The sequence below is a fragment of the Symsagittifera roscoffensis genome, chromosome 6, assembly GCF_963678635.1.
Source record: "Symsagittifera roscoffensis chromosome 6, txSymRosc1.1, whole genome shotgun sequence".
NCBI lineage: Eukaryota > Metazoa > Xenacoelomorpha > Acoela > Convolutidae > Symsagittifera > Symsagittifera roscoffensis.
The window spans coordinates 30594148-30621618 of NC_087067.1; the positions used below are offsets into that span (position 1 = coordinate 30594148).

Here is a 27471-nt window from a genome sequence, read left to right on the forward strand (position 1 = left end):
TTAAATTGCTGGCCGTAACTTTTTACATCCAACTGATATTACTTTTTTCGAAATCTTAAATTTGCTCGTATTTTTTCATAATCCCAAAACTTCACACCCCTATTTTTCAAAAAAAATATCCCTTTGAAAGACTTTTTAATTTTGAGACCCAGTATCAAAAGTGTTCATATGGTTACACAATTAAGCTCAAAAACCAGCGTATAAGACTAATTTTGATAGGATTAGAATAAACTTTCTTGAATACAAACATTCTTTTCTTTTTTTTTCGATATTCAGAACAAAAACTAACCCAATTACAGGCAACTTGCAACCATTAACGACGATTGACAATAAGAAGACAGTAAATGAACTTCATTAGAGATTAAAAAATTATGACTCGGCCCAACTCTAGAAAAACAGTTTTAGGCATAGAAAAAAAAATTTTATCTTTGTTTTTGAACTATCTTTTGACAAGTTACACGTTTTTAACGTTTTTCTAGGTGAGAGAGACGGGATCATTTGAAAAGTAGTTTTTTTTAAATAGAAGAGCAAAATGAAACAATTTATTAAAATTGGCATTAATTTTTTCTCTAATAAATGGCACATATCGCATACAAATAAGTAAATAAGAGATCTGAACCTAAAAGTTTTCCACGATACATCTATACAAAAATCTATCAGAAGTCTAGAAGTGGTTTTTACAGGATTTATTGCGCATCAAAAAAGAAAGAATTGGTCGCTCGGTGCAAAAAATGCAATATTATAAGTTTGAAAGATTATTGAAATACGTTAGGGTTTGTAATAAGCGCAACTTTTTTTATTACAGAAACAGAGGTTTGAAATACTAGAAAGCAAACGTTGTTATAACAGCCGTGGCCATTTTTTTAAAACTGATGAAATAGTTTTCGAGTTGCAGATTTTTAGGTTTTCGTGCATTGGCAGATAGCTTATTTCTCCATTTGCAAGTATCCAAGATCGGTTCTTCCAGATCATGTTATTAAGGCAGCCTCTCATCTTGATTAAGTTGGTTTCGATGCCTGATATATACTCCAGCTGTTAATCAGATTGTTCAGAATTTTCAGGTAATCTTAGTTTATCGTGTATCCCAAAATCACACAGCGTTGCAAATCTATACTAGGTTCCAGACAATCATGAAGAGGTTAAATCCCAGATGTTGCATAGTAAACACGTGTCCTAAGGATCCCAAGGAAATCGGGTTTGTTAGTAAGCAAACTTCCAGACATCTATGAGACAACACACGGAATGGAATCTATACAGACTAGCTATGGGTCCTATAAAGTGTAGAATAATTTGCCAGTTTAGTATGCCGTAGAACTCTTCAGGGAAGGGGTTGAGACTGCTCTCTTTCAGTTCGAATATGATGGTGATCCAGAGGGTGATGTTGACAAGGAGGAAGAAGATGACAAATGACTTGGACGGTTTCTTTCTCTTCCGTCTGGGACACCTGCGTAGTCCATCCAGTAGGTAGACGGTTTGAAAAGCAGTCTCAACCGCCTGAACAAAACATTTATTTAGTATTGAGCTGATGCTAGCAAAGAAACATCACATTTTTCATTGAAAATATTACAAAAAAAAAATGGAAAATACCCTTTAAAAATTATATTTAAAATCAAAGTGAAAAAGGTTTAGTTTTTTGTTACATTTGTGCCACTTTTCTATCGCGTTCCATTTTCTATGAGATTAAAACTTCTCAGTGACAAAAAAAATTAAAAAGCACACAAGAAGACAACCATTGGTATGGAATTAAGAAGTTCCAGCTTACCTGTAAAGAATAGGAGCCGACACAGGCTATGGACGAGTAGCTTCTCGAGGTCAACAGTTCTAGCAGGGCGGCCATAATATTGAGGACACAGTATGCGAAAGCGCCACAAGTGGTCACGATGAGGATGGGTTTGTTGAGGGTGTTGTGGTAGTGGTCCTGTTTTCTATGTCTCTTCAGGGTACACAGGGCTATGGGCAGCAGGAGGATCATGATGCCCAGCCACACTCCGTTGAAGCCCTAGAAAAGACGGACTGCCATCTTATTATTTGTGCAATCATTAATAAGTTAATCGGTAACGCAGGAATTGTGATTTGGAAACTTAGTGTGACTAGGAACAGGAAACGAAACTTGGAAAGCGAAAGGGTAAGATATACATAATAACAGTCTATAAGTAAAGTGTACTGATAAAAGGATGCTGTAGAGAATGACAAAAAAAAACTTTTTGGACAAGCAGAATGCATCAAAAAATTCTAAGATCGATCTTTAAAAAAGTTTGCCTAAAAACGCTAGTTTTTCAGACAAAAATCAAGTCTCAATCTGCCAAAGAGGATGTTTCGGTCTGAATTTCTGTCAAAGACTATATGTTCTGTTGCGTACCTGGTATACTGAGATGACGTATTGGGTGATGTGTATGTCTGTGGAGAAGAAGACATACAACACTAGTACACAGACACTACTGGCCACAGCCAGACTGCCCCACATCACACCCATCACTCCATCTTTGCACCTGCAAACGCAACCGAGCGTGAATACTTCTAAAATTATTGGATAATTCTTGTTGTTCCGACCACTTCGCGAAGTCGGAAGTAACGATGGTGTAGAAATTTCCAGTTTCCCATCTTTTCTCCAATTTCTAACCTCCTCGCAATATATGAAAGAGAAACGGTGTAAACATTTTTCATTCAGCTATGTTGCAAAAACTGTTCAAATATTTTCATTGGTTCACAATATTTTTTATGATTCTGGTCAAATTCATAACTAAAAGAAATTCTAAATAGCACATTTCAGAAAGAGTGTTTGACACCTCAAAGAGAGTTCATAACCCGGGTTGACCACAACCAGAGTAAACAAGCTTATCAAACAATTCCATTCATAAAATCTGAAAAAAATGCTTATTGTACAATTTCCAACTATAAAAACCGCATGACTAGCATTTTTTCATGAACAATTTTTGTTTTATTGGAAATCATAAAACAAATTATCAAGGACTTAGAAAAATGTAAACTGAAATTATATAATGGGCTACATTTTATGAAATAGCTGTATTATTTGGAAAGTTTCCAAAAAGAATGCTAATCAAATAACTTTCCAGAAACAACAAAAACTTTTTTTCTTTACGACAAAAAAAAAACATTTTTTTTCTCAGAAAATTTGATAAGAACCGGTGTGTTAGGGGGTAAACTTTTGAAATCTCTGCTTGAGAAGTGTGGTTCAATTCTCAATTTAACATAAAATCATGAAATTTTTGAGAATTTGGCGCAAGTGAAAAGTGCGTCTCCTCACAAAAAAGTTACAAAATTGAAATGCAAGGGCTCATTTTATGTCTAGGTGGTCGTAGACAAAATAGCAAACGAACTGTTTCAAAAACTTTAATACCAAATTTAGATTTTCAGACAGACTTTATATCTCAAAGTCTACGGATAAATAAATTTTAGATGCAATCTTTGCTCAACTTGGCAGATTGCTCTTTGAAAATAATTCTTATCTGTTGTATTTTTTTTAGAATTTTCTCCTTTACTAACTTGAACTCTAGTTGTTTGTCGTGTTCCTCCTGACTCTCCTCCCTGTGCTCTATGGCATAATTCTTGCCCACATTCTCCCACATGATGCCCATGATGCAGCCGGCCACCACACAATAGGCCACTGCCATCGGGAACAGAATAGGAGTCGACTCCTCCTCCAGGTCAGTGAAGGAGTTGGCGAAGTTTCTCTCACACGCCAGTCGGATGTTGTGAAAGTGTCCTGATACAATCAAGTATATATAATCTTTGGTGACGCAGCAACCCGTGAAATTGCATAAATTTTAATTTTTTTTGAGTTTTTCTTCCGGTTAAATTCAGATTTAGAACACTTAGTACGAAAACTCGCACAAATTTCTTACCTAAAATAGCGAAAGGTAAACCTAATGGATATATACTGTACAACATGCACAAATGGATCTGGGGGCCACATTTCGAGAACTTACTGAGAATTATTCTTCTCTTCTCACAAATGCTTAGCAAACTGAACCCAATAATTTTTCCAAATTTGCTTGCAGGTAAATTATTGAACTTTTAAAAAAAGTATTTGACTCTCAAAATGGCGCTAAAAACTCCAATAGCTAAATTTAGTTATTTAAAACTAACTTTTCAGGGCTTAAATTAAGCACACTTAGGCTGCTTTAGGCCTGCCGGCTCGCTCTATTCGCTCAAAATTGAAATGAAAATCAAAAATTTTAAACCAGTTTTTTTTTCGATACAGAGGAGTTTTTTTTTCAAATCTTTAGGGTAGTTTGAATCAAAATTGAAAGGGCTTTAGTTTGGAATATCACTCGACCCATTCCCATAACTATTTTGGTACTTGATTTTTTGTGGAAAACAAAAAGAAAAAAAGAAGAAAAATTAAAACATACCCGAATACAAAGTTCCTCCACACTTTTCAAATGGCCGGAACAACAACGACACTTCATTTCTTTTTCAAAAAACATTTTGTCGGAACCTTTTTGTTATCAGCACAGCAACTCGCATATCTGGAAATGTTAATTTTGACTAGAATTTGGTTCCGACCACTTTACGAAGAGGGGAGGAACAATGGTGTAGAATGGGATTTTTCCCGCCCTTTTTTCCGGGTTAATCTTCGCACTAAAAATGCTAGTCAAACAATTTCTTGTCATAAAAATACTATGAAAAGCATTATTTTGTATACATTTTTTACAACAACAGAAATAATTTAAACTAAATATGACGACGTTCCACTTTCATAGTTGATACACAACATGGTTGATACACAATTTAGATACAGCAAATCGGAAAACTATGTAAAACTTGTTTCAAAATGAATGTTAGTCATACAATTTCAAACTATGAAAACTATTTGACAAGCTTTTAGAAAAAATCCAAAAAATTTTTGCTCTCTCATTATGTGCAAAATCACAGTGTGAACAACATTCTAGACGTCAGAATTTTTTCTAGGCGGGTGAATTGCTTGCTTCATGAGCGTAATGTTGTATGATCCGAATTTTTGCCAACCCGGATTAGGTGCCTCAAGCAAGTCTCAAACGCCAAAACTCTATTGATCTTTATTTGAATTCCAACCCGAACATATGTCAGATATATATTTATCAAACTAACAGTATAGAAATTAAGCGTTTTTTCTAATGTAGAAAACAACTCGATTTTATTGCCAACAAAATTGATGTATATCCAGTTGAAAGATTTTTTATAATGATTTTTCATAACGAATTTTTTTGATAATGAAGACACTAAAAGCAATCAAAGTCTCATCAAATCAATTTTTGGTAATTTAAAACGAAAATGATAGATCGCAAAAAGATCAATTGTTCAACCTAAACACTACGAAAGGAGTTTTTGTAAATTTGAACTGACTTCCTTTAGTTTTCTTTGGCCGATCAACTGTCGCTAAATTTCCGAACAAGATTGCTCGTATCAGGGCGAAGCCCTGAATGTTCCGACTGCCTTTTAATGTTTATTGAGCAACAGTAACAACATTTAAAAAATTGAATGAAATAAAACAAAATGAATTTTTTTTTTCTTAAATTTGAAATTTTTATTTGAAATCATCCCCCCCCACACGCCATATAAAACATAAAAAGATAGATTTTGCTACTTGTAACAAACCAATCATGCCAAATAAGCTTCCTTCAACCAATTTGGAACGATTTATGAGACGAATTAAATCTCCGCTTACGCGTTAATAGCGCGATTTATATCGCGCTTTAATTGTCCCAAATTGGTCAAAATCTTTAAACTCTCATAACTTTACGAAAAATGATCACAGGTGAAATATCTTTTCAAATTTGAGCTCAAGACAACAATACCTTTCGAATGATATAAAAAAAATTTCGTCAAAAAAGGCTAGTTAAAAAGTCGAAATTTGTCTGAAGAAAAAAAAACCCACCCCGAGCACAAATATTCCGTTAGTTTCGTATCGAAAGTCGGAACACAAAATATTATAAAATTAAACTGACTTGAACTTGAATTAAATAAAAAAAGAAATGCATGTTTTTCAGTAATTGTCAATGTTTTTTTTTTCAGCAATTGTGCTAATATGAGGCAGTCCATCTTTTTCCAAATAATTTATTATGTATACAGAAGACTATGATGATTACATACATCATCTTAGCCGAGACTCCGAGAAGAATTGGAAACTATAGTTCTACTTATGATTTTTGAACATTCTTCAAAAAAAATTAATTTGTTTGCTTGAATTTCCCTTTACTTATTTTTGATTTGAATTAAAATGAATTTTGCATTATTTTTGTGCGTATATGTGTATAATTAGGCATAAGTTCAGTTATACATCTTCATTAAAACGGTTGTAAACTGTTCATTGTCAGTAAAGAATTTCTACAGTTATTTCAATTTTGCAGTTTATTTTCTAATTTGACAAGCTTCCATTATAATTAGAAACTGAAAGTTTGAAATATATTTTTTGTGTGTTTTTTTTTACCCAGGTTTTAATTGGATTACTGTAGCCGGGCAATTTTGCACCTCTTGGACATCAACCGGCTATTTTTATTCGTACAAGCACAAAATCACTTAAATAGTTACATCTTGAAAATTTTTGGTGATTGTGGGAGTTGCTGGGATTGGCTTATGTATCAACCCTAGGGTTCGAGTGTTGTCGGATCTTAATTTTGGGGGAAGAAGGATGTCGGGAGTCCGCTCCATTAGCATAAAAATTTGAAAACTTAATAATGTAACGACTAGCATCATTTTGATAGCTTTATTTCTGAAACTAGCATGACTGAGAAATCGAAAACTCTGCGCCGCCGAACATCAGGCCAACAAAGTTATTTTTAAGCAGTTTTTGGATTGAATTTTGTTTTGCGCGCGCTCCCCCTAAATTTAGAACAATTGGCGCCAAACTCTACTTTATAAAACTTTTAGGGTCGGTAATTTATAAAATGGATATGTCAAAGCAGTACAAAGGGGGACCCTTTGGGTCGGCAGATGGTCGAGTCCCGGTTGGAGACTCTAGTGATTTTGTACTTCTCGACAATTTTCAACTTTTTGACAATTTTGGTCGACACAGGTCGGAATTAGTTTGCTGTACTGTTATTCGAAGAACCATTCTTATTAGGAATCAAAATTTTCCGCGGAAATTAACATAAAAAATCATTTGGGAACAGTTTATGCGAAAGCCTGAAAGCTTTGTGCAAATTACGGTCAAATTGTTTTCGTCATGGTAAAGTAACATGAGCTTAACACAGTTTATATAACTTTCGTCATAAAAACACTAGAACAGCTTCTGGCGCAGCCTGCCAAACGCTCGGAGCTGTTTAATCTGAGTTCATAACTCCAAACTGTTTCCAGTCACGTGAATAATAAGACATAGTCTCTGTTTGTCAACTTCAAAATGTTGTCATTAAAACAGGGACATAGTTTTGTCTTTGACAGAGCATAACATGTTTTGTGGGGAAAATCTTTCCGCTAATCCGTAGTTAAATTCCAAGTAAACTGAAATGGTATTTACAGTGATTTTATCTTTCGACCGGAAATTCTCGAATTCGATTTGGGAAATTTCGACGACAAACAAATCGGGCCTCTTTATGTTTGTATCTATTCACAGTAGGTTCAACCTTTTAGCCTTTTTCCAGATCATTAAATTCAATTAATTTTTCGGTCCACGCGCTCTGAAAACATATTTACGAACTCGACACCGGGTTTTTTTTTATACGTCAGATAGTTTATGACCTCATTTTTGGAAAAAATGCGACTTTTTTTACTTGTTCAGCTCAAAATCGTTAACCTTAAAAAAAGACTTGAAAAAAAAAAAAATTTTAAAAAAAAACAAATTTGAGGACTCTTTGGTTTTATTTCATGAAACCCATTTTCGGCGACCAACCCTTAAGTTTTGCTGAAGGCGCCTTTGGTCTAATTTGCTTGAATTTTGCTTAACTTTTGCTAAAGGCCCCTTAAGTTTTGCTAAAAGCGGATTGCAGCATATACTCTCTATGCGTGCAATAACTAATCTTGCACCAGTTTTTAAGAATCCATCCGCAAAGTAGTGCTCTCGGAATGCGACAAGGAGTTATAACAATACTGTCAATAAAAGAAAAAACGACATGTTTTAAAAGAGTTCACTTGTCCTGGAAAACTGCCTCGATATCTATTTGCACAATTCATACGAAACATTTACTCTAAAAAAACACTTCAGCGTTTGCAGTCAAAAATTTCCACCAGCAGCAATATATTTTCTGCAGAAAAAAGACTGGATAGAAAAAACGTCAATATAAAACTGCGGTCAAATATTTTTCTATTGTAGCAAAAAGAAGAAGCGCTAAAACGTTTATCAACTTAGAGAGAGAAAAAATAATTTTGTCCAGCGGAAGTTAATATTTTTTTACAGACATTTCAGGTCAATAAATGATACATTGTTTTTGAGAAACGTCTAAAGAATTACTAGTTTTTTAATACTTCTAAGTTATGAACCCACAGGAATTTCCTGGATAATGATCGATTATAATGGATTTTCATTGTCAGTCTCAATAAATTTCAAATGCAAGCGATTAAAAGTGGATCATAATCCCAACAGTTTTTATTTCAAAATAATCCGTTTTGATCGGTTATACTAAATAGAGTTTTTTCAGTTGTTATTGATGAAATTTGCAGTTTTTTCAAAGTTATTTCATTTCCTATTTAGTGCAACTTTCGCCCAACTTTACTATCGCCATTCGCCCACTGCTCCTCCCCCCACTTTCAAGTAAAGGGGTTGTTCAATGGTTGAAAATAGTTGAACGGGGGGTATTTGATGGATGAAGGGGGATTTGAGGGTTGAATGGGAGAGGGGGGTTGACTGAAGGAAAACTCCACCAAGTCTTCTTTAAAAAATCCTACCCAGATAACCCCCACCCCAAATTAAACCCCCCTCCCAGTTTACTGAACGTGGGTGCTAGGAGCGAAGGATTTAAAATACTAGGAGGGTTAAAATTGGGATAAAGAGCTAAAGTTTATGATGATTACCTCTCCCCGGGGTAAACAGAGGTGCAACTAGAAAAAAAAACTGCAGGAAAAAATACATGATTTGGTGAACTGATTTCGTTTTTTCTAAAGTTGTTTAATATTATTTACTTCAGAAGTTATTTTTGTTTTGTCTTAGTTCTGCAGAAAAAGTGCAACAAGCTGAGTAAACCATTTTTCTGGAGAAAAAAAAAGATTACAATGGATTTTTAAGGAGAAAAAGTCAATTATCAAAGAAATTTGCTGAGAATTAAATCGATTTTAATAGAAAATAAAATGGATTTTTTCTTAGGAAAAAATAGATTATAATTCATTAAAATCAATTTAATTTTCAAAACTGGCATCTATAACCGAATGTTTTGTTTAATGTTTTTGTCACTAAAAACTTTATAATAGATTATTACTGATGAAATTCCAGCAACGGAATTCATCAATTGAAGCTGAACAACTGAAAAACTCAAGTATGTTAGCAAAAACGATATAAAAGCAATTAAAAAGGAATGTTTTGGTTTGAGATGAGTTTGCTAAAAAAAAGAAACTTCCTCGTAAAATCCATGAGTTTCTTAAATAAGTGTTTGCCCTGACTTTTTTTAAAGTAGGTACTGAATGTAATGAAATGGCTTGAGCTATACTAGTCAATTCAATTCGTCTTCTGTCAAATTTTTCATATTTGAGAGGCTGTGGCTTGCATTTCTATAAAATTTTGCTTTGAAAAACTATTAAGCAAAATGTTGAGGAACTTTATTTGAGGAATCTTAATTGGCCAAAAAGCTTATAAAGCACGGAGACTTGAAAATACCTTGCGTATAAATTTTAACCAATAAAAAAGTATTTTACCAAAATATACGGTTCAAATTTGAAGTTTTTTTTAGTTTTAAACATGTGTGCTCAGTTTTCAGCTTTTTGGCAATGAGGTATCTAATTTTTTTTTTAAAATAATGTATACCTTTGGCGTGTATGTGTGTGTGCGCGTAGTCATTTGTTGCTCTACTAGTTTTAATGACTGAGTAAAAGGGGATTTTTAGCCTAACAAGTTTCCATGATGTGAAAGTCATATTCAAAGAAATGTTGATCAGTGTCAGTTATTAGGTGAAAAAAGCGAAAAGCAAAATGAAAGTCAGTGATTTTAAGGCTACTTTGTAGATCGTTTTAATTTGTAGATCGTTTTAATGTTCATGATTATCAACGAAAGCATTTTAACAATGCAATTGAGTCCCCAAGCAACGACAACATTTCGAGCTGAATCAAGAAATGATCAAAAGTTAACTTTTTTTCAAGCCAAGTTGAAAATATAAAAGAAAAATTAATTTTTCGAGTAATTTGGAACACGCTAGAAAACTTTTTGCAAGTTTTTTTATCAAGGCAACAACAACTTTAGTCTTCCTTCAAAGTGACCTAATCGGATGATGCTAATTAGGTTCTGTCTTTAATTTCAACCAATTCAAAAGCATATTAACTTTAGACGCAGTGACGAGGGACTTCTAAGATTGTTGACGAATTTTTTCAACACGAAACAATGCAAACAGTTATAATTATGTGATAAAGTTTGCCAAAAAATTACTTATCGCGCAAACTCAAAATTCTTTTTTCGCATAAAAGTAATGAGCTCATCTAGTGTCGCTTGACTAACTGGGTATATTGGCGACTATGCTCTCCTGGGTCTCCTTGACAGAGAGGATGAACCAGAGGAAGAAGTCCGTGGCGATAATGTGGGCGATGAAGAACCTCGCCAGACCCACACAGCCCTGGATGCACACTTTGGAGTGCAGCAGCAGCACGAACAGCTGCGCCACTAAAACAAGCTCGAGTTGCAGAATTACTACATAAGAGATACTGACTTATAGAGGAGAAATATGGTCATTGTAGTGATTTGAGGGATCTCGGATAATCAATTGTTTGGTCGACCTAAAAAAATATCGACAAAAATTTTGAATTTTTTTTTAAATTTCATCCCCCATGGAGAAAGTCCTGATTACGCACCTGATTATGACAACAAACTATTTTAAATGTGGCTCAAAAACGGAATCACAGTCTTGTTGCTCATTTTAAATGTCCAATGTGAAAAAAACTATGGCCTTACCCTGGAATAGTACTCTCAATCCGAGATGTATGAGTCTAATATTGACCATACATGCCCCCTCCTCCGAGTACTGAAATGTCTCTGCCACCACCATGCCACTGTGGGTGAGACTCCCAATGCAGAACACGAACAGTCCGACGCAGATGTAGATGCTGCCGTTGTGGTGGTCCACTGGAGCATTGCTCTGGCGTCTGGAGTAGGAGGCGGAGGCGCACAGATAGAGACACGCCAGGGATCCCATGGCAAACTAAAAAGGAAAAGTACTATATAAGAGAAATATCAAAAGTTAGCACTATCAAAATTAGCAGTTGAACCCAAAAAAACCTGAAAGTCGTGATTTCCACGATCAACCGAGGCAGTTTCGAACTCAATTCAGGATTCAAAAAAGTATCATCCCCAAAAAAATGTTATCTTTTTTGATAATTTTTTGACAGATTTTGATGCAATTTGAACAAATGGATGATCAACTCAGCAAAAGTTCACAGCCTTTTTTTTCGCATTTGGACATCATATTTATCATCGAAGTTATTGATCACAAGAAGTTTGGCCTAGCTATTTTCCTGTAACTATTCAGTTCTGAGAATGCATACCATGTATCCGGCGAACATGTCGTTGTATTCCTCGTGTAATATGACGTCACTCATAACTCCCCTTGTAGCTATCACTGCTCCCGCTATGATAGTCAGCATCGCGTACAGAGCACTAGAAAAAACGAACACGCAATCACCCATCATACCGGAAAACTTTGCTCAGCTCGAACGGCGGGCGAGCGTCATTAAAGCAAATTTTGAAGGAAAATTAAGGCTCATAAACCAATTTCTTATGATTTGGCCTAGCAAGAACTTTTGAACTTGTGATTTCAAAATATACATTTAGCAAAAAAGCGTTAGAAAATTAGTTTTTACTGGAGTTTAGTGGACAACTCGATCAGAAAATAATTGACATCATTGAAAGTTACTACAAACTACTTCATAATTGATACTTTTGATTTTTTGTAGTTGATGCAAACGACCTTTGCTTTAACTGTTCAAAAGCTCGCGCTTGAAAAAACTTGCCAAAAGTTTCCAAGATTTTGCATTGAAAATTTTGATAATGACTTTGAGAATGACCCCCTACCCATCGCCACTTCCCCCTTTCCATTACCTGATAGTCTTTGTGGCAGATGGGTCTGTGGAGAGTGGGATGGTGCTGACAACTGAAGTGGCCATGGAGATATGTGTGTGTCTGTCGTCCTCGTCGTCCTCGTCTATCACCTCATTCTCTCCCCCTCCCCCTCTGTCACGCCTGAAGTTCTTCAGAGGAACTGTCTCCGTGATCTCCATCATTGTACTAAACAGTTCACACATTCTACATTTTTTTTATAAATTTTCATTTTCGTTCCATGCTTTTTAAGCCAAGGTTCTTACAAATAAAGTGTGCAAATCACTTAGCTATTTTTGTACTAAACAATTAATTTTGTTATTAAAAGAAGTGAAATTTGTATTTTCTTAGTCTTACTTTTGCTGCTGGGCAGTTGGGGCGAATAGTTTGGGCTGGTAGTGGTGACTCGAGTGTTTGATTGGCAGTGTCTCAGAGTGGAAGCCCCCTCCGTAACCCACTCCTCCTGACCCCCCTGCCCCGGTGAAGGGGGCGTTGGCGAAGTTACTAGCTGACTCCAGCTCTCTCCCGATAGTTTTGAGGGACTTGACGGAAGTGGAGTGTTTCTGGTGGATCATCGGGTTTATTGGCGGGAAGTCTGGCTGAAGAGGGTCTGGTAGTTTGTTTGTGTCTCTTATTGGTCCTAAAACCAACCAGGATTAAACAAAAAAGCAAATCAAGGAGCGAACAAATGTTGCTTTATCAATACTTTGCTCTTCCTTAATTTACTACAACTAAAGAAACACAACATACCATATGAAAAAACATAGAAGTTTCAAACCTTTTCAAGTTATTAGTGTTTATTTTTTCAAAATAGTTTTATAGAAGCTTTGATTTACATAAAATTAAGCAAGCAGCGTCGCTTTTATTGTGTTTGTGGGGTCGAGCATTTCATTTGTGGTTAAAATCGAGGCTTTTAAACTGAATACAATGAATTAATTTAACTTAATTTGGTTCATGATCACATGTGGCTATGGAAGCGGACAAACAGAAGCAGGTAAATGAAGTTATATGCAGTATTTGGACACAACAGAAAATAATGTACAGTGCGGACAGAAGAATTAAAAGGAGCAGTTTCTTCGAAACAACATAAACAATTTTTCAAAGGGGGGTTTGTAAAAAGCGGGGATGTTTACTTTCGGGTTGAAATTTTAAAATACTAAAAACTGGGCTGTTTTGACGTGGAACTTTGATCATGCTTTCGCAATAGTTTTTTTTAAATAACACCCTACGCCCTCGGCTGTTTTTTTTTGCCTCCCCTGTGCAGTAATAAATTCATTCGGCTCTTTAGATGACCTTCGGTGAAGTGACCAAATACCTGTTGATGATTGGCTGCGGTGGTGTTGTGAAAAATAATCTTCACTCGGAGAGGCTGAAAGAAACGAAATGAAACTTAGTTAATAAAAGACACATGCCATATCAAAAAGAACGCGTGCTTCCATCCGGAAAGAATAAAGCCACATCGCCATCGCCATCGCCACAAGTTCGAAAAATGAGATGCCAGTTTGTAAGAGTCAGATAAAATTAATGAAACTGTTACTAAAAATAAGAGCAGCATGTAATACAATAAGACCAGAAAGCGAAGCATTATTTATCATGGGAGGTAAAATATTTATACTTCTTACCCAAATTAGTAATGTTTTGTCAAAATCACTGACATTTAGTAAAAACACCGATCAAGCCAGTTGTACAAGCCCACAAAACTTTACATCAATCTTTAAGTTCGAAATGATGAAAATAAAAGGGCGCTTTCACACTTTTTAATTATGTTTAAGTCTTGTTTGTCAATATTCAATATATATATTTTTTAAATTGCCAGCCAAGAAATTTTATATAGATTGCCCATTTTATATAGGTTATACGAAATTTTGAGCTGATTTTTATATAACCTGCCAACCAACGGAGGTGAGAATATACATTAACTTCTCTGAAAGAGTCATACCTAGTGCGTCCTCCAAATTATCAAACAGTTGTCCCCCATCTGTGTCGTCAAAGTGCATGGGCTGCACTGAGGGGATCGGAACTTGCGGGGTGCTATACGGAATGGCGTTCGGACCATTCTGTTGCATACTGGACACCGGCTTGGTCACGTAACTACCGGGTCGCGAGTGTTGCGGGGTGATATCAATTAAGTGCTTTAGGTTATCCTGAAAATAATATCGGTTTTATTTATTTTTTTTGTTCTATTTTGATTTTTCAGTTCCTTATTCCAATACTCATGTTTTATTTATTAATTTTTCAGTAAATAATTACGTTCTAGGTGTATCAATTCATTTGAAATACATCATATATTTTTTACTTTATTAAGACTGGAGTCCAGAACTACCTGGAAATGGTCCGCGGGTGCCGAATGCATGTGGGAGTGATGCGACGACTGTGGATTCGGACTTCTCGGTTTTTCGCCGATTCGATTAATCGGGAGGTTGTTCGGGATTTCAAGGTCGCCGGCGTATCTTCGGTGGCTGTCGGGTGAGTTGTCGCCCGGGCGCAGTGGGAGGTCGACGAACGATGCGACTTCCAACTCGAGGTCCGACATAAACTGACGATCTTTTCCGAATATTGAAGACATTTTGAAGCAGTTTGTAACAACTCGTTAATAAAGAGTTATATATATACGGTCTGTTATAACCTTTACAAAAAAAGGTTTCAACTTTTCTTCTTCATCAAGGTAAATGTGGCTGAAAACAGAAAAGTCACGAAATAAAACGTTAACAAAATGTGGAGTTATTAAATAAACAAAAATGTTAGTCGACTCAATTGAATTTTCGAGTGATTACGATGAGTATTTGAAAATTTTCTTTTACAACGAAAAGCGATACTTTGACGTCGTAATACTCGCACTCTGCTAAAGAAATTGTAATGCAATTCTAAGAGACTAAATGGTCAGAGCAATTTTAAAACGACATAAAAAGAGCTTGGCATTATGAATAATTTATATCACCAAGGAAAACGCTGTTGTAAAAACTCCTAAATTTGATCGATCTTAAGTCCTTAAGTCTAAAACCTTTTATTTATCGATCTGAAAAAACAAAGGATTGAAGAGTTGATCAAAATGTGTATCAGGAATCTCACTTACTAACAGCAATGCGTTATACACGTGTGTGGGAACACAATCCTAGATTTGAAGGGAAAAAAGAGTAAAAATAGAAGAAAATTGGAGTTGTAACGCAATAGGACAGGTAAAAAGACAGAAATGGCAGCGCGGAGCTGAATAACAAATAGTCCTTCCTGAAATAAGACTAAGCGTGGCCGTCTCTTTGTGTTGCTACTACGCATGGTATCTCGCCTTCACGGGTCTAAGACAACAAGCTCACCATTTTCGAAGCCGAACGCTCCAAAATTGACAAACCAATTCTTAATCAATGATAAAACCGGTTTCAAAAAGTTTTTCCCGCCTTACAGCTTAAAAATTGCAAAAAATGTAAAAAAAATGAAATAAAAAAGAACATCCGGAGAAAAACATTTGAATATGGCCAGTTCACTATTCGGCTTCAAATCCGTTTGGTGTTACAGTCGGAACCCAGCCCTTACTATAACATAAAACTGACCGCGCACAGAATAAAGGCACCAAAATAGTTCAATGGCAAGTATATAGCAGCAGAAATGAGGGCAGAAAATTCACTACTACTGACTCCACAACATGCTAGCTGGAATACCAGGCAACACTTGGTATTATTTCGGGTTCGCCCGATTAACCAAGTTAGCGTTTAATAAGAATAAGAAAAGGTTGAGGCTAAAAAGTGAACGGCAAGTTACTAAATAATACAAGGGACTACTGCTGTTGCTGATGGCTTAAAAATAAAAGAGCACATAAAATTGTTCACATTTTGGGCAAATTTGATCACAGGTTTTTCCCTGTACGTCCATATTCAAAGGGTAGTACATCAAATACAAGCATAGAAACACAGAAGCCTTCCATTCAAAACAATGATAGGACTTTTTTGTTTACGCTCAGAGAAGTCTTAGAGCAATGCTGTTAGTCGAATCAAATGAATTGTAAATAACGCAGAAAGTAACTATTTTTTATCAGCATTCTATGGTATACCATTGTGGTTGAAATGTGAGGTTCATAAATAATGACTGCAATTCGCTCCATTTCAAATTGTTGCGATTATTGACGCCATCTGATCTAATTTGGATTCATTATAGGGAATTTTATTTGAAACTGCAGAGAAAGCGATAGAAAAATGCATGTTTTGAACTTCCCGGGCTGAAAAGCTCAAACTTTGTTTTGACTTTGAAAATCGAGAAGGCGCAGTTTTGCGCGGTCAAGATTCCGCGCTCGAGAAGCATTTTTAAGTCGAGCCTAAAATCAAAATAGACCAATTTCTGCCAAAAAGACAAATTATAGGTAGCGCCAAGACAACATACCAGTCGAGCACTGCCCACTGATCAGTTTTTTCAAAACAATTCAAATAAATAAGAAGTTAAAGGTGAACAGAAAAATGGCTCAAAAATACCTTGGTCGCAGTTTTGCATTCAGCAACAATCAGTTGAGTAGATTTGCTTACAAAGGGGACCCATTCATGATTTCAAGATTTAATAGTTCCTTTGGCAAGGAAATGTCAATTTTATTAAAACTTTCCCGGATTTACCTCCATAGACCGAAAATGCTGATCATACAATTCCATAAGTTAAGTCTATGAAAAAATTGGAGCCATAAACTTTCAAAACTTTTTGGTAAAAATGTGAATTCGAATTTTATAAGAACTTTTTTGTCAAGAAATTTTTCTTGGCATAAAAGTCGGTGTACCGTGATAAATATACAAGCAAAATTTTCTTTTAGCAAAAAAAAATGCAAATCATAAAATTTCCAGAAAAGGAAACTGCATGAATAGCGTTTTTTTTCGATTGCGGCTTCAAAAAAATTTGCTAATTTTTTCAAATTTCCTTAACAACTTAAAAAACCTTTTTCTAGCGCAAAATAGTTGTTGTACTCGGGCAAACATTTTTTCATGTTTTTGCATGCAAAAATTTAATGTTTGGATGGGCATAACGTAGTCCTGGATACAGTAAAAACGGATTATTTTTTTGATTACTAATCAATTAATTTCAAAAACGCTCAAAAACCCAACTCTTCAGTTTGCACATTTATGTATGGATAAGAATAATTATTGGTAATTTCAAAATTAAAAAGTTAAAACTTAAATGAAATTTTTTGCCAAAACATAGCTTGTTGTTACTTTTGTTATAGTTTTTGTGTATAATGTATCCTGATTCTTATTTCCAATGCATTGTACATGAAACCTTTAGTGACCAAAGCTTTGGTAACCAGGGACCAGGGTCCTTGTGACTCGTGTTCGGTTACAAGCACAACCCAATGAATTTTGAGAAGTAATTAATTTTAAACAAAACAAGACTGCTAATATCAGGGCCAAGCCCTGAAAGTTCCGACTGCCTTTTAACGTTTATGGAGCAGTAATAACATAAACAACATAAAATATTAAATGAAATAAAATAAATGAAAATTTTTTTTTAAATTTGAAAATTTTTCGATAAAAATCATCCCCCCCCACGCCATATAAAGTACAAAAAGATAGATTTCGTTCCTTGTAACAAATCAATAATGGCAAGTAAGCTTCGTTCAACCAATTTGGAACGATTAATAAGAAAGATCAAATCTCCGCTTACGCGTTAATAGCGCGAATTATATCGCGCGTTAATTGTCCCAAATTGGTCAAAATGGCCAAAATGGCAATCTTTAAACCCTCATAACTTTACGAAAAAGGATCACAGGTAAAATATCTTTTCAAATTTGAGCTCAGGATAACAATAGTTTTCGAATGATAAAAAAAAATTTCGTCAAAAATGGCTAGTTAAAAAGTCGAAATTTGTTTGAAGAAAAAAAAAACCCACGCGAGCACAAATATTCCGTTACTTTCGTATCGAAAGTCGGAACAACAAGACTGCTCGTATCAGGGCAAAGCACTGAATGTTCCGACTGCCTTTTAAGGTGTATGGAGCAGTAATAACATAAACAACATTAAAATATTAAATGAAATAATAAAAATTTTAAAAATTTTTAAAAAAATTGAGACTTTTTGTGAAAACATCCCCCCACACGTCATATTAAGTACAAAGTGATAGATTTTGCTACTATTGACAAATCAATTATGGCAAATAAGCTTCTTTCAACCAATTTGGAACAATTTTTAAGACGGATTAAATCTCCGCTTACGCGTTATTAGCGCGAATTATATCGCGCCTTAATTGTCCCAAATTGGTCAAAATGGCCAAAATGACAATGTTTAAACCCTCATAACTTTACGGAAAATGATCACAGGTGAATTATCTTTTCAAATTTGAGCTCAAGACAAAAATAGTTTTCGAATGATATAAAAAAATTCCGTCAAAAATGGCTAGTTAAAAAGTCGAAATTTGTTTGAAGAAAAAAAAAACCCACCCCGAGCACAAATATTCCGTTATTTTCGTATCGAAAGTCGAAACAACAAGACTGCTCGTATCAGAGCAAAGCCCTGAATGTTTCGACTGCCTTTTAACGTTTATGGAGCAGTAATATCATAAACAACATAAAAATATCAAATGAAATAAAATAAATGAAACTTTTTTTTAAAATTTGAAAATTTTTCGATAAAAATCATCCCCCCACACGCCATATAAAGTACAAAAAGATAGATTTCGTTCCTTGTAACAAATCAATAATGGCAAGTAAGCTTCGTTCAACCAATTTGGAACGATTAATAAGAAAGATCAACTCTCCGCTTACGCGTTAATAGCGCGAATTATATCGCGCGTTAATTGTCCCAAATTGGTCAAAATGGCCAAAATGGCAATCTTTAAACCCTCATAACTTTACGAAAAAGGATCACAGGTAAAATATATTTTCAAATTTGAGCTCAGGATAACAATAGTTTTCGAATGATAAAAAAAAATTTCGTCAAAAATGGCTAGTTAAAAAGTCGAAATTTGTTTGAAGAAAAAAAAAACCCACCCGAGCACAAATATTCCGTTACTTTCGTATCGAAAGTCGGAACAACAAGACTGCTCGTATCAGGGCAAAGCACTGAATGTTCCGACTGCTTTTTAAGGTGTATGGAGCAGTAATAACATAAACAACATTAAAATTTTAAATGAAATAAAAAAAAAATTTTAAAAATTTTTTTTAAAAAATTGAGACTTTTTGTGAAAACATCCCCCCACACGTCATATTAAGTACAAAGTGATAGATTTTGCTACTATTGACAAATCAATTATGGCAAATAAGCTTCTTTCAACCAATTTGGAACAATTTTTAAGACGGATTAAATCTCCGCTTACGCGTTATATCGCGCCTTAATTGTCCCAAATTGGTCAAAATGGCCAAAATGACAATGTTTAAACCCTCATAACTTTACGGAAAGTGATCACAGGTGAATTATCTTTTCAAATTTGAGCTCAAGACAAAAATAGTTTTCGAATGATATAAAAAAATTCCGTCAAAAATGGCTAGTTAAAAAGTCGAAATTTGTTTGAAGAAAAAAAAAACCCACCCCGAGCACAAATATTCCGTTATTTTCGTATCGAAAGTCAAAACAACAAGACTGCTCGTATCAGAGCAAAGCCCTGAATGTTCCGACTGCCTTTTAACGTTTATGGAGCAGTAATATCATAAACAACATAAAAATATCAAATGAAATAAAATAAATGAAACTTTTTTTTAAAATTTGAAAATTTTTCGATAAAAATCATCCCCCCACACGCCATATAAAGTACAAAACAATAGATTTCGCTCCTTGTAACAAATCAATTATGGCAAATAAGCTTCTTTCAACCAATTTGGAACGATTTTTAAGACGGATTAAATCTCCGCTTACGCGTTATTAGCGCGAATTATATCGCGCGTTAATTGTCCCAAATTGGTCAAAATGGCCAAAATGACAATCTTTAAACCCTCATAACTTTACGGAAAATGATCACAGGTGAAATCTCTTTTCAAATTTGAGCTCAGGACAACAATAGTTTTCGAATGATATGAAAAAAAATTCCGTCAAAAATGGCTAGTTAAAAAGTCGAAATTTGTCTGAAGAAAAAAAAACCCACCCGAGCACAAATATTCCGTTACTTTCGTTTCGTAAGTCGGAACAACAATGGAAAATTCTAGTCATACAATTTCCATATATGAAAAAAATATACTAACCATAGACATTTCAAGCAATTTTCGGTTTAAATGGAATTGCATAAAAGTGAATGCGTAGCTTTTTCCATTTACGAAAAAATATACTAATCATAGACATTTCAAGCAATTTTCAGTTTGAATGGAATTGCATAAAAGTAAATGAGTAGCTTTTTTTCTTTACGAAAATTGTTTGTGTAGCATTTTTGGTCAGTCAACAAGGATTGTTAAAAATCTTTTTGGGATCAAAAGCTTTAGCGCAATTTTGAAAAGTAATTCAAAATATCAGAGGAAGATTCAACTTAGAACGATGAATTTATGATAAAAAAACAGCTTTTTAGTGATTCTGATTGCTTTTTCTTATCAGGTTAAATACCTTTCCAAAAAAACACCTAAAAACTATGCAAAATAATTCAGTTTTTAGTTGCACACTTTAATTGATAACTGAAAAAGTCGAGACGGTCGAAACTAAGGCCGAGTAAAGCCGAAACATAGCTCAAGCTCGGTAGAAAAAAGGTTGAGTTCAGTGTAAATGTAAGTCGGGCACTGCCTATCAATCTGTTCTTTGAACATGCATGATAACTTAACAAAACATGATTTACTTTTGCTCAACCTGGTTTTTCTGCTCCTATACATATAGTAGAAGGGTCATAGTTCAAGGTTGGGCACCATCCCGAAGTTAATTTGATTTACGGTGAAGTGTGGTAAAATATTGACACGCAAGTTGTCGTACTTTTGATGCTTGAAAAAAAAATCATAGAAGATTACTTAGAGTCAAGGAAAATTGGTCCGACTTTTGCCATTTTAAGGCTTATTGGAGGAATGGACAAAATAGAGGAATGGACAAAAGATCAGTTTTTTTTGTCTTTTATACGTTCTTTAAGCTGGTCTGAGTAAGTTAGTAAGCGAGTAGGCCTGATCGAGAGAATCATGAGCCAATACGCACCTTCAGTGGAACCGTTTGAACATGTTTGACTTGGATTAGACAATTTTACGAGAAATGTTCTTTTTTTCATAGAGGTCAAAAAGCAGTCGAAACTCAACCATTTTTTTCCCAGAACTTTGAAACATATAAATCCAGGTAGTTGACCTTGCTCTAATAAATCCACAAATTTTTATTTGCGCCAAGAAACCGAAGCAAACCATAAGTTTCGAGACTGTTGAGATGTACGTTGAATACCTTGGCCACGAACAAAATCTCCGAACGGCATGTCCTTTGGTGAGGGCGAAAATACGGCAAAAATGAAGCACACAAAAGTTTTTCTGAGCTGTTTTCATACAGTCACTACACCACGTAAAGACGAGAAAAACCGACTACTCCACGGCTACTAGTCCAGCACAAACAGGGATACCCGGCGAAGCCGCGCCAGGTGAACAAGCAAAGTTGGCTTTCAAAGTCAAATTCAAACCTCCCTCAGTCCCTCTCAAGCAAACCAAAATTCCCCCGAGGTTTGCAACCTAAAACATTCTTCACGCCCGAAGCGAAGCACTTACTGGCTGACAACCCGAGACGGATGATATTAATATCTTATGTTCCAGGAAACAAGAATCGCAGGACACGTCACTGAGATCCTCCACGACTCCATAGATCCACCCATCCTCAAATATTCCTCCTGCTCGCCGGCAAAGAGAGCAGAGGCATGCACAGTGTAGGAATTGGCATCCAACATCGACTAGCCAATAACGTCATGGAGCGGAAAGCCTGGGGACTCAAATTATGCGACTTCAGACTTCATGTGGCACTCTCCATCATCTATGCATGCGCCCCAACAAAAGATAGCAAAAAGATCAGAAAATGAAAAATTCTATTCATGAAAGCAGAAGCGTCAACAGACTGCATCAGGACAGAGAGGCTTGAAATTGGCGGACATTTTAATGCAGAAGTAGGTTCTCCCTTGAAAGGAAAAATACAGAGCATCGGGCGCTCATTAAAAGGAACTCGGAACTCCAGAGGAGATCTGTTTGCCAACTTTGCGGTGAAAACTGAAAGCATATAGGCAAAAGGTCAAGATAATCAGTTACCTGTCCACCTGTCCTCACTTCAAAGAGCGAAAAGAAGATTGGGCCGAGCGTTTCGAACAGCTGCTAAACCGACCCGCGTCAAAAATAGCGACTTAGGAAATGTCCTGCAAAAACCTTTCACTGAGTAAACCTTGACCCGCCAATTCTCAATGAGGTCTAGAAGGCTATAGAAAATTTCGAATGAACCAGAGCGGCCGGACTTGACAATAATCTTTGTGAGCTCTACCTCGATGGTGGCAAAGCGGTAGCTGAGAAGCTCACGGAGCTCCTTCTATGCGGACGGATGATTCGCCCTGTACATTAGAGTAGAAAACAGTGGTAATTGACCCTATTTGCAAGAAAAATGATAAAAGCGACTGCGCAAAATACAATTTTTTTTTCTCTGTTGATAACTGTCTTCCCAAAACAATTCGAAGCAACTGTTAAAAACATGCTCGAGCCCGATTACTATGGATGGTTGAGGCAAGCAGGATTTAAAAAAAGGTTTTAGGGACCAGTCTTCGCGATTCGTCAGATCTTGGATCAACGAAAGAAATGTAAAAGATTGACAAACCTTACTTTTTCCGACTCCAAGGCTGCATTCGACAGTGTCAAAAGAAGCTGCATCTGGAAAATTTTGATAATCTTGGACTCCTACAAAAAATACTTGATTGTATTGCGAATGCTTTACTCGGAAACGTACTGTCAGGTCGCAGTTTTTACGTTTCTATGTCCCGCAGTTCAGCATTTTATCTGGAGTATGGAAGGGCTCAATTCTAGACCCTTTACTTTTTGATTTTGCGATTGATTGGATAATGGAGGAAGCACTCCGCAATGACAATTTGGAGCGGCACCAAATGACATAAACATTGCAGACACGGCTTGTGCAGTTCACATTTGCCTCATTGGAAGTAATACTCAGTTGGATGGAAATATGACAGGACAGCTGAAGTCAACGCCACAATTGGAAAAGCTGTTGGGAGTTTCGAGAACCAGTTTCGAAAAAAGCTGCCGGGAGTTTCAACAAAATCCCCACAAGTGACAAGATATTCCAAATACCAACGTCATATCAGTAGCGAATTGTGACTCCCCGGGTAAAATGAAACAAAAGTTACGACTGAAGTGGCTAGGACAGGTACATCAGATGAAGAGAAACAGACATCCCCTCAATGCAACACTCGATTTTGAAAAAGGAGAGAACCCGAAAATTGTGAGAGAGAACATTTAATCTTGGAGAAGATTTTCTACATAAAAACAGCATGTATCTTTTTAAATGAGTTTTTTCTCTGGGTTGGGTTAGAATACTTCTACTTCAAGCAACAATTATAGATTATGAGGGTCGTGCAACAATTTCTCGATTGCGAATTGCATATTTTAACAATCGGCAGCCACTCATTTAACTTTTAGAGACTAATGCAATTGACTGAATATTGGCCATAATACCCGACCAGATTAAATTTACTAAAACTGCCTATAAGTTGTGAAGACTGCTCGTATTATTAAAAAAACTCCGTGTTCCGACTGCTTTTTTCTTCCTTTAACATTAATCGTTTGGCGTCGCAACTGATTTTGGAACAAGATAGAGTGCTGTCTGAGATATTTCAGAAGATAATAAAAGCATTACAAAAACAAGACCGATTGTACCAGGGCAAAGCCCTGAATGTTTCGAATGATTGTAAACTTGATGGTGTTGTGCTCAATTAAAATAATGGATAAATTTTTCAAAAAAATGAAAAAAGTTTTTCAATTTTTCTTTGAGATTTTTCTCAAAATTATCCTCCCACACGCTAAGTAAAGTAAAAAGTGGTATATTTTGCCTATAGCAAGAAACTGAATACGCTGAATAGCATACCTCAATTCAATTTGGAACAATTTCTATGGAGAACGAAAAATCCGCTTACCCGTTAATCGCACGAATTATATTGCGCGTTAACTGTCCCAAATTGGCCGATTGACAATCGTTAAGCCCCCATATGTTTACCAAAAAATAAAAGTTGATTACTGGTGAAATATTTTTAAAATTTGATCTTAAGACAACAATATCTTTCGAATGTTAAGAAAATATCTGTCAAAAATTGCGAGCCAAGAGTCAAGTTCTAGAATGTTCAGGCTGCCCTTCAACACTTATGGACTAGTTTTAATTAAATTAAAAATGTTAAAATTTTTACACAGAAACTTAATAATGATAGAAGTCTCAAAAATAAAAAAATTTTGAAATCTGAAAGAACTCATACCATAATCGCTATATAAAGCAAAAGTGGTTTAAATTGCTGATAGCAGTCGCATAATAATTAGATATATAGCGCGCATCAATTGTATTTGAAACCATTTCAAGGCGGATAATTCCGCCACTTACGCATTGGAGAACAATAATTTTCAAAATTAATCAATAACACAAGTGAAACATGTTTTTGAATTTGACACCCAGACATCAACATTGTTCAAAAATCTAAAAAAGTCTAGTTAAAAAGTTAATTTTTGGAGAGAGTAAAACCACCCGAGCACAAAATTATACTGACGAAATACTGTGGCATGTAGGAACACTCAACGAAAAAAAAGTTGCAGGTAAGAGAATGTTTTTGATTCTGATCTTATGATGACGCGAAAGTGTGCGTGCGAGTCGATTCAAACTGCAACGAACTTTTTTGCTGCTGGAGGTTACTAAATGAACCTACACATGTTTTTGTATACTTCGCAGAATTCCCAGTGTTCTAGTTTGTTTTTGCTTTTTTTACACGAGTTGTTTTTTTATCTTTTTGCTAATTGCAATAATTGTTCTTTGTGTGACGGAAAATTTGTGCTTGGGTGTTTTTTTTGTCCATGCAAATTTTGACTTTTTAACTGGCCATTTTTGACGGATTGATTTTTATAATGTTTGAAAAGTATTGTTGTCTTGAGTGTTAATTTGAACAAATATTTCACCTGCAACCATTTTTCGTAAGCTTATGGCGTTTATAGATTGCCAAAATGGCCAATTTGGGATGACCAACGCGACATATAGATATATTTTGCGCAAAGACCGCGCAAGCGGCGAAAAAAAAGTTGCTAGGAGTTGTTCCACATTGAATTGAGGCATGCTTTTTGGTCTATTTAATTTTTTGCTAAGAGCAAAATGACAAGTTAAAATTGGCTCATTAAAAAGTCAACACTTGATATGAGAAAAAAAAACACCCTTGCCAGAAATATTTATAAAACTTGTTAGAAATTGTTCCAAATTAAATTGAGGCATGCTATTTGGTCTATTTAAAACTTCACTATATGCAAAATGGCTAGTTAAAACTGGATAGTTAAAAAGTCTGTAGAAAAAAAAACAGCCGGGCAGAAGTATTCTGTCAGTTCTTTCAAAAGTCGGAAGAACAACATATATAGTACTATCTATGTGTTGTCTTTTGACACATTTAGTTCAAAGCTGAGAAAAAATGTGTCATTGGTGAAAACAATATAAAAATGGGCGCAACGTTTCATTATTTACTCTATTTGCAGTTGGAGTAAAATATATATTTTTGAAAAAAAAATGTTAGTATCTCAAAAGCTTCTGGTCAGCTGCGAATTAGAAAAAGCTTAAATCAATTGACTTTTTTTAAAACAGCTAGTAATTTTAGCGACAATAAAAAACGGCCTATTGTTTCTAATAATGTGTTAGAAATCTTTTTTTTACAATCTTACCTACTATAGCTTTGAGAAGTAAATCGAATCGTTACTGTCGGCCATGATTAATACGGTTCCATGACATTCTACCCTATTCCAATCTACCCTGTGCTAATCTACCCTATACTATTCTATCCTACATACCAATCTACCCTATACCAATCTACCCTATACCATTCTACCCTATAATTAAAGCAATTGAAACTTACCCCATCCTCTTGAAGAATCCGAAACAGTATATTTCCAAACAAATCAAAGAACCATTAATTATGATCAAAGAATAATTGACGCACGTGAACAAAATATCAAAGCAACGTAAAACTTGCGCGTTCGAAATGGAAATGAATTCAAAGCATGAACGAACAGAAATTTTAATCCAATGTTGCTATAGAAATGCGTTGCGGCTATTTCTTCAACAAACAAAAGTCATATCACATCAAGTCGACATAGCGTAGCGGATAATGCATGTGTTTGAAAATCAAAATTTCGAAAGATCAAATCACCAAGAAATCAAATTTTGAATGAAATTCGAAAATTACTGAGGGTTTGACTAGTTGATCACAAAAGGAGGGGTAGACCCCCCAGTACCAGGCCAAGGCGGTACTGGGGGGGCGGGGTGAGGGAGAAGGTAAAAATCTTTTGGTATTGGCCTCTATTACCTCCCAAAATTTCAGCCCTCTACGGGTAAATAATATTCCAAAGAAATTGATATACTGACGTAGTTTTTGTTTCATTTTTGTACGTGATTTGAAAATTGGGGATTAAAACTTGTTAATTGAAACAAATTTCAGATTTTGAGGCTCTAATTGCGATTTAGTCTTTAGAGCAATTTCCTTAAGTGAAAGACTCAAATTGAGTCCAAAAAATTAGACTCAAATGAATTAACACGTGCTGTATCTTTCCGATTCTAATTAGGACTTTGAAAGATTACATTATGGGACCTCATTATGGTATATAGGGCAGATTAGTATAGGGTAGATTAGTATAGGGTAGATTGGTATAGGGTAGATTGGTATGTAGGGTATAATGGCATAGGGTAGAATGGTATCGGGTAGTTTGGAATAGGGTAGATTGTCCTGCCACCAATTATACAACTCCCTTGTGTCTGATAAGGTAATTTGATTTATACGTGGTGTAAATTTGAAACTGGTAGTTATTACAAAAGTAGGATGGTAAGATTGGAAAGAGGTAGGAGATATACGTAGTAATCTTTTCACGCTATTTTGTGCGATGTGAATTTGTTCTTGTTGACTTGGCCTTTAGTTGGTATAGATGAATATAACGGTTACAATGGTAAAGCTCCAACGTTAGAGTGAAGAAACCAGCATAAAAAGAAATTCATTGTAAGATGGAAATATAAACAGGAAGGAAAAGTGGAAGGAAAATAAGGAATGGAATAGCGGCTGAAAATACTGCTGCAAATTCAGCTGAAGAATGAACATTAATCCGAAGGCAAAATTGATAACCACCGAAAAGATTTTAGTCAATTTGCCACTCTATGACGTTGTCATTTTTTGTTCAAACAAAATAACGAAAATTAAAAAAGTTT

At 35.3% G+C, this 27471-nt stretch overlaps 1 protein-coding gene across 5 annotated transcripts; it reads right to left on the reverse strand.

The window, feature by feature from the left end:
- Window positions 1-529: 529 nt before the first annotated feature.
- LOC134847917 (proton channel OtopLc-like) lies at window positions 530-25979 on the reverse strand. Of its 5 annotated transcripts, none has more exons than XM_063865201.1 (13): window positions 25941-25979; window positions 14487-14838; window positions 14103-14307; window positions 13479-13532; window positions 12521-12803; window positions 12167-12352; window positions 11614-11725; window positions 11024-11270; window positions 10574-10735; window positions 3505-3724; window positions 2360-2489; window positions 1763-1999; window positions 530-1494 (listed from the first exon to the last, which is right to left on the reverse strand). In XM_063865201.1, exons 2-13 carry the CDS (start codon window positions 14727-14729, stop codon window positions 1201-1203), a joined length of 2373 nt encoding a protein of 790 aa, XP_063721271.1. In that variant the 5' UTR covers window positions 14730-14838; window positions 25941-25979; the 3' UTR covers window positions 530-1200. The 5 variants fall into 5 exon arrangements, with proteins under 5 accessions (XP_063721271.1, XP_063721269.1, XP_063721272.1 ...); XM_063865199.1 differs by having other exon boundaries at window positions 14487-15388; window positions 25941-25958; XM_063865202.1 differs by lacking the exon at window positions 25941-25979 and adding an exon at window positions 15237-15840.
- Window positions 25980-27471: the final 1492 nt, after the last annotated feature.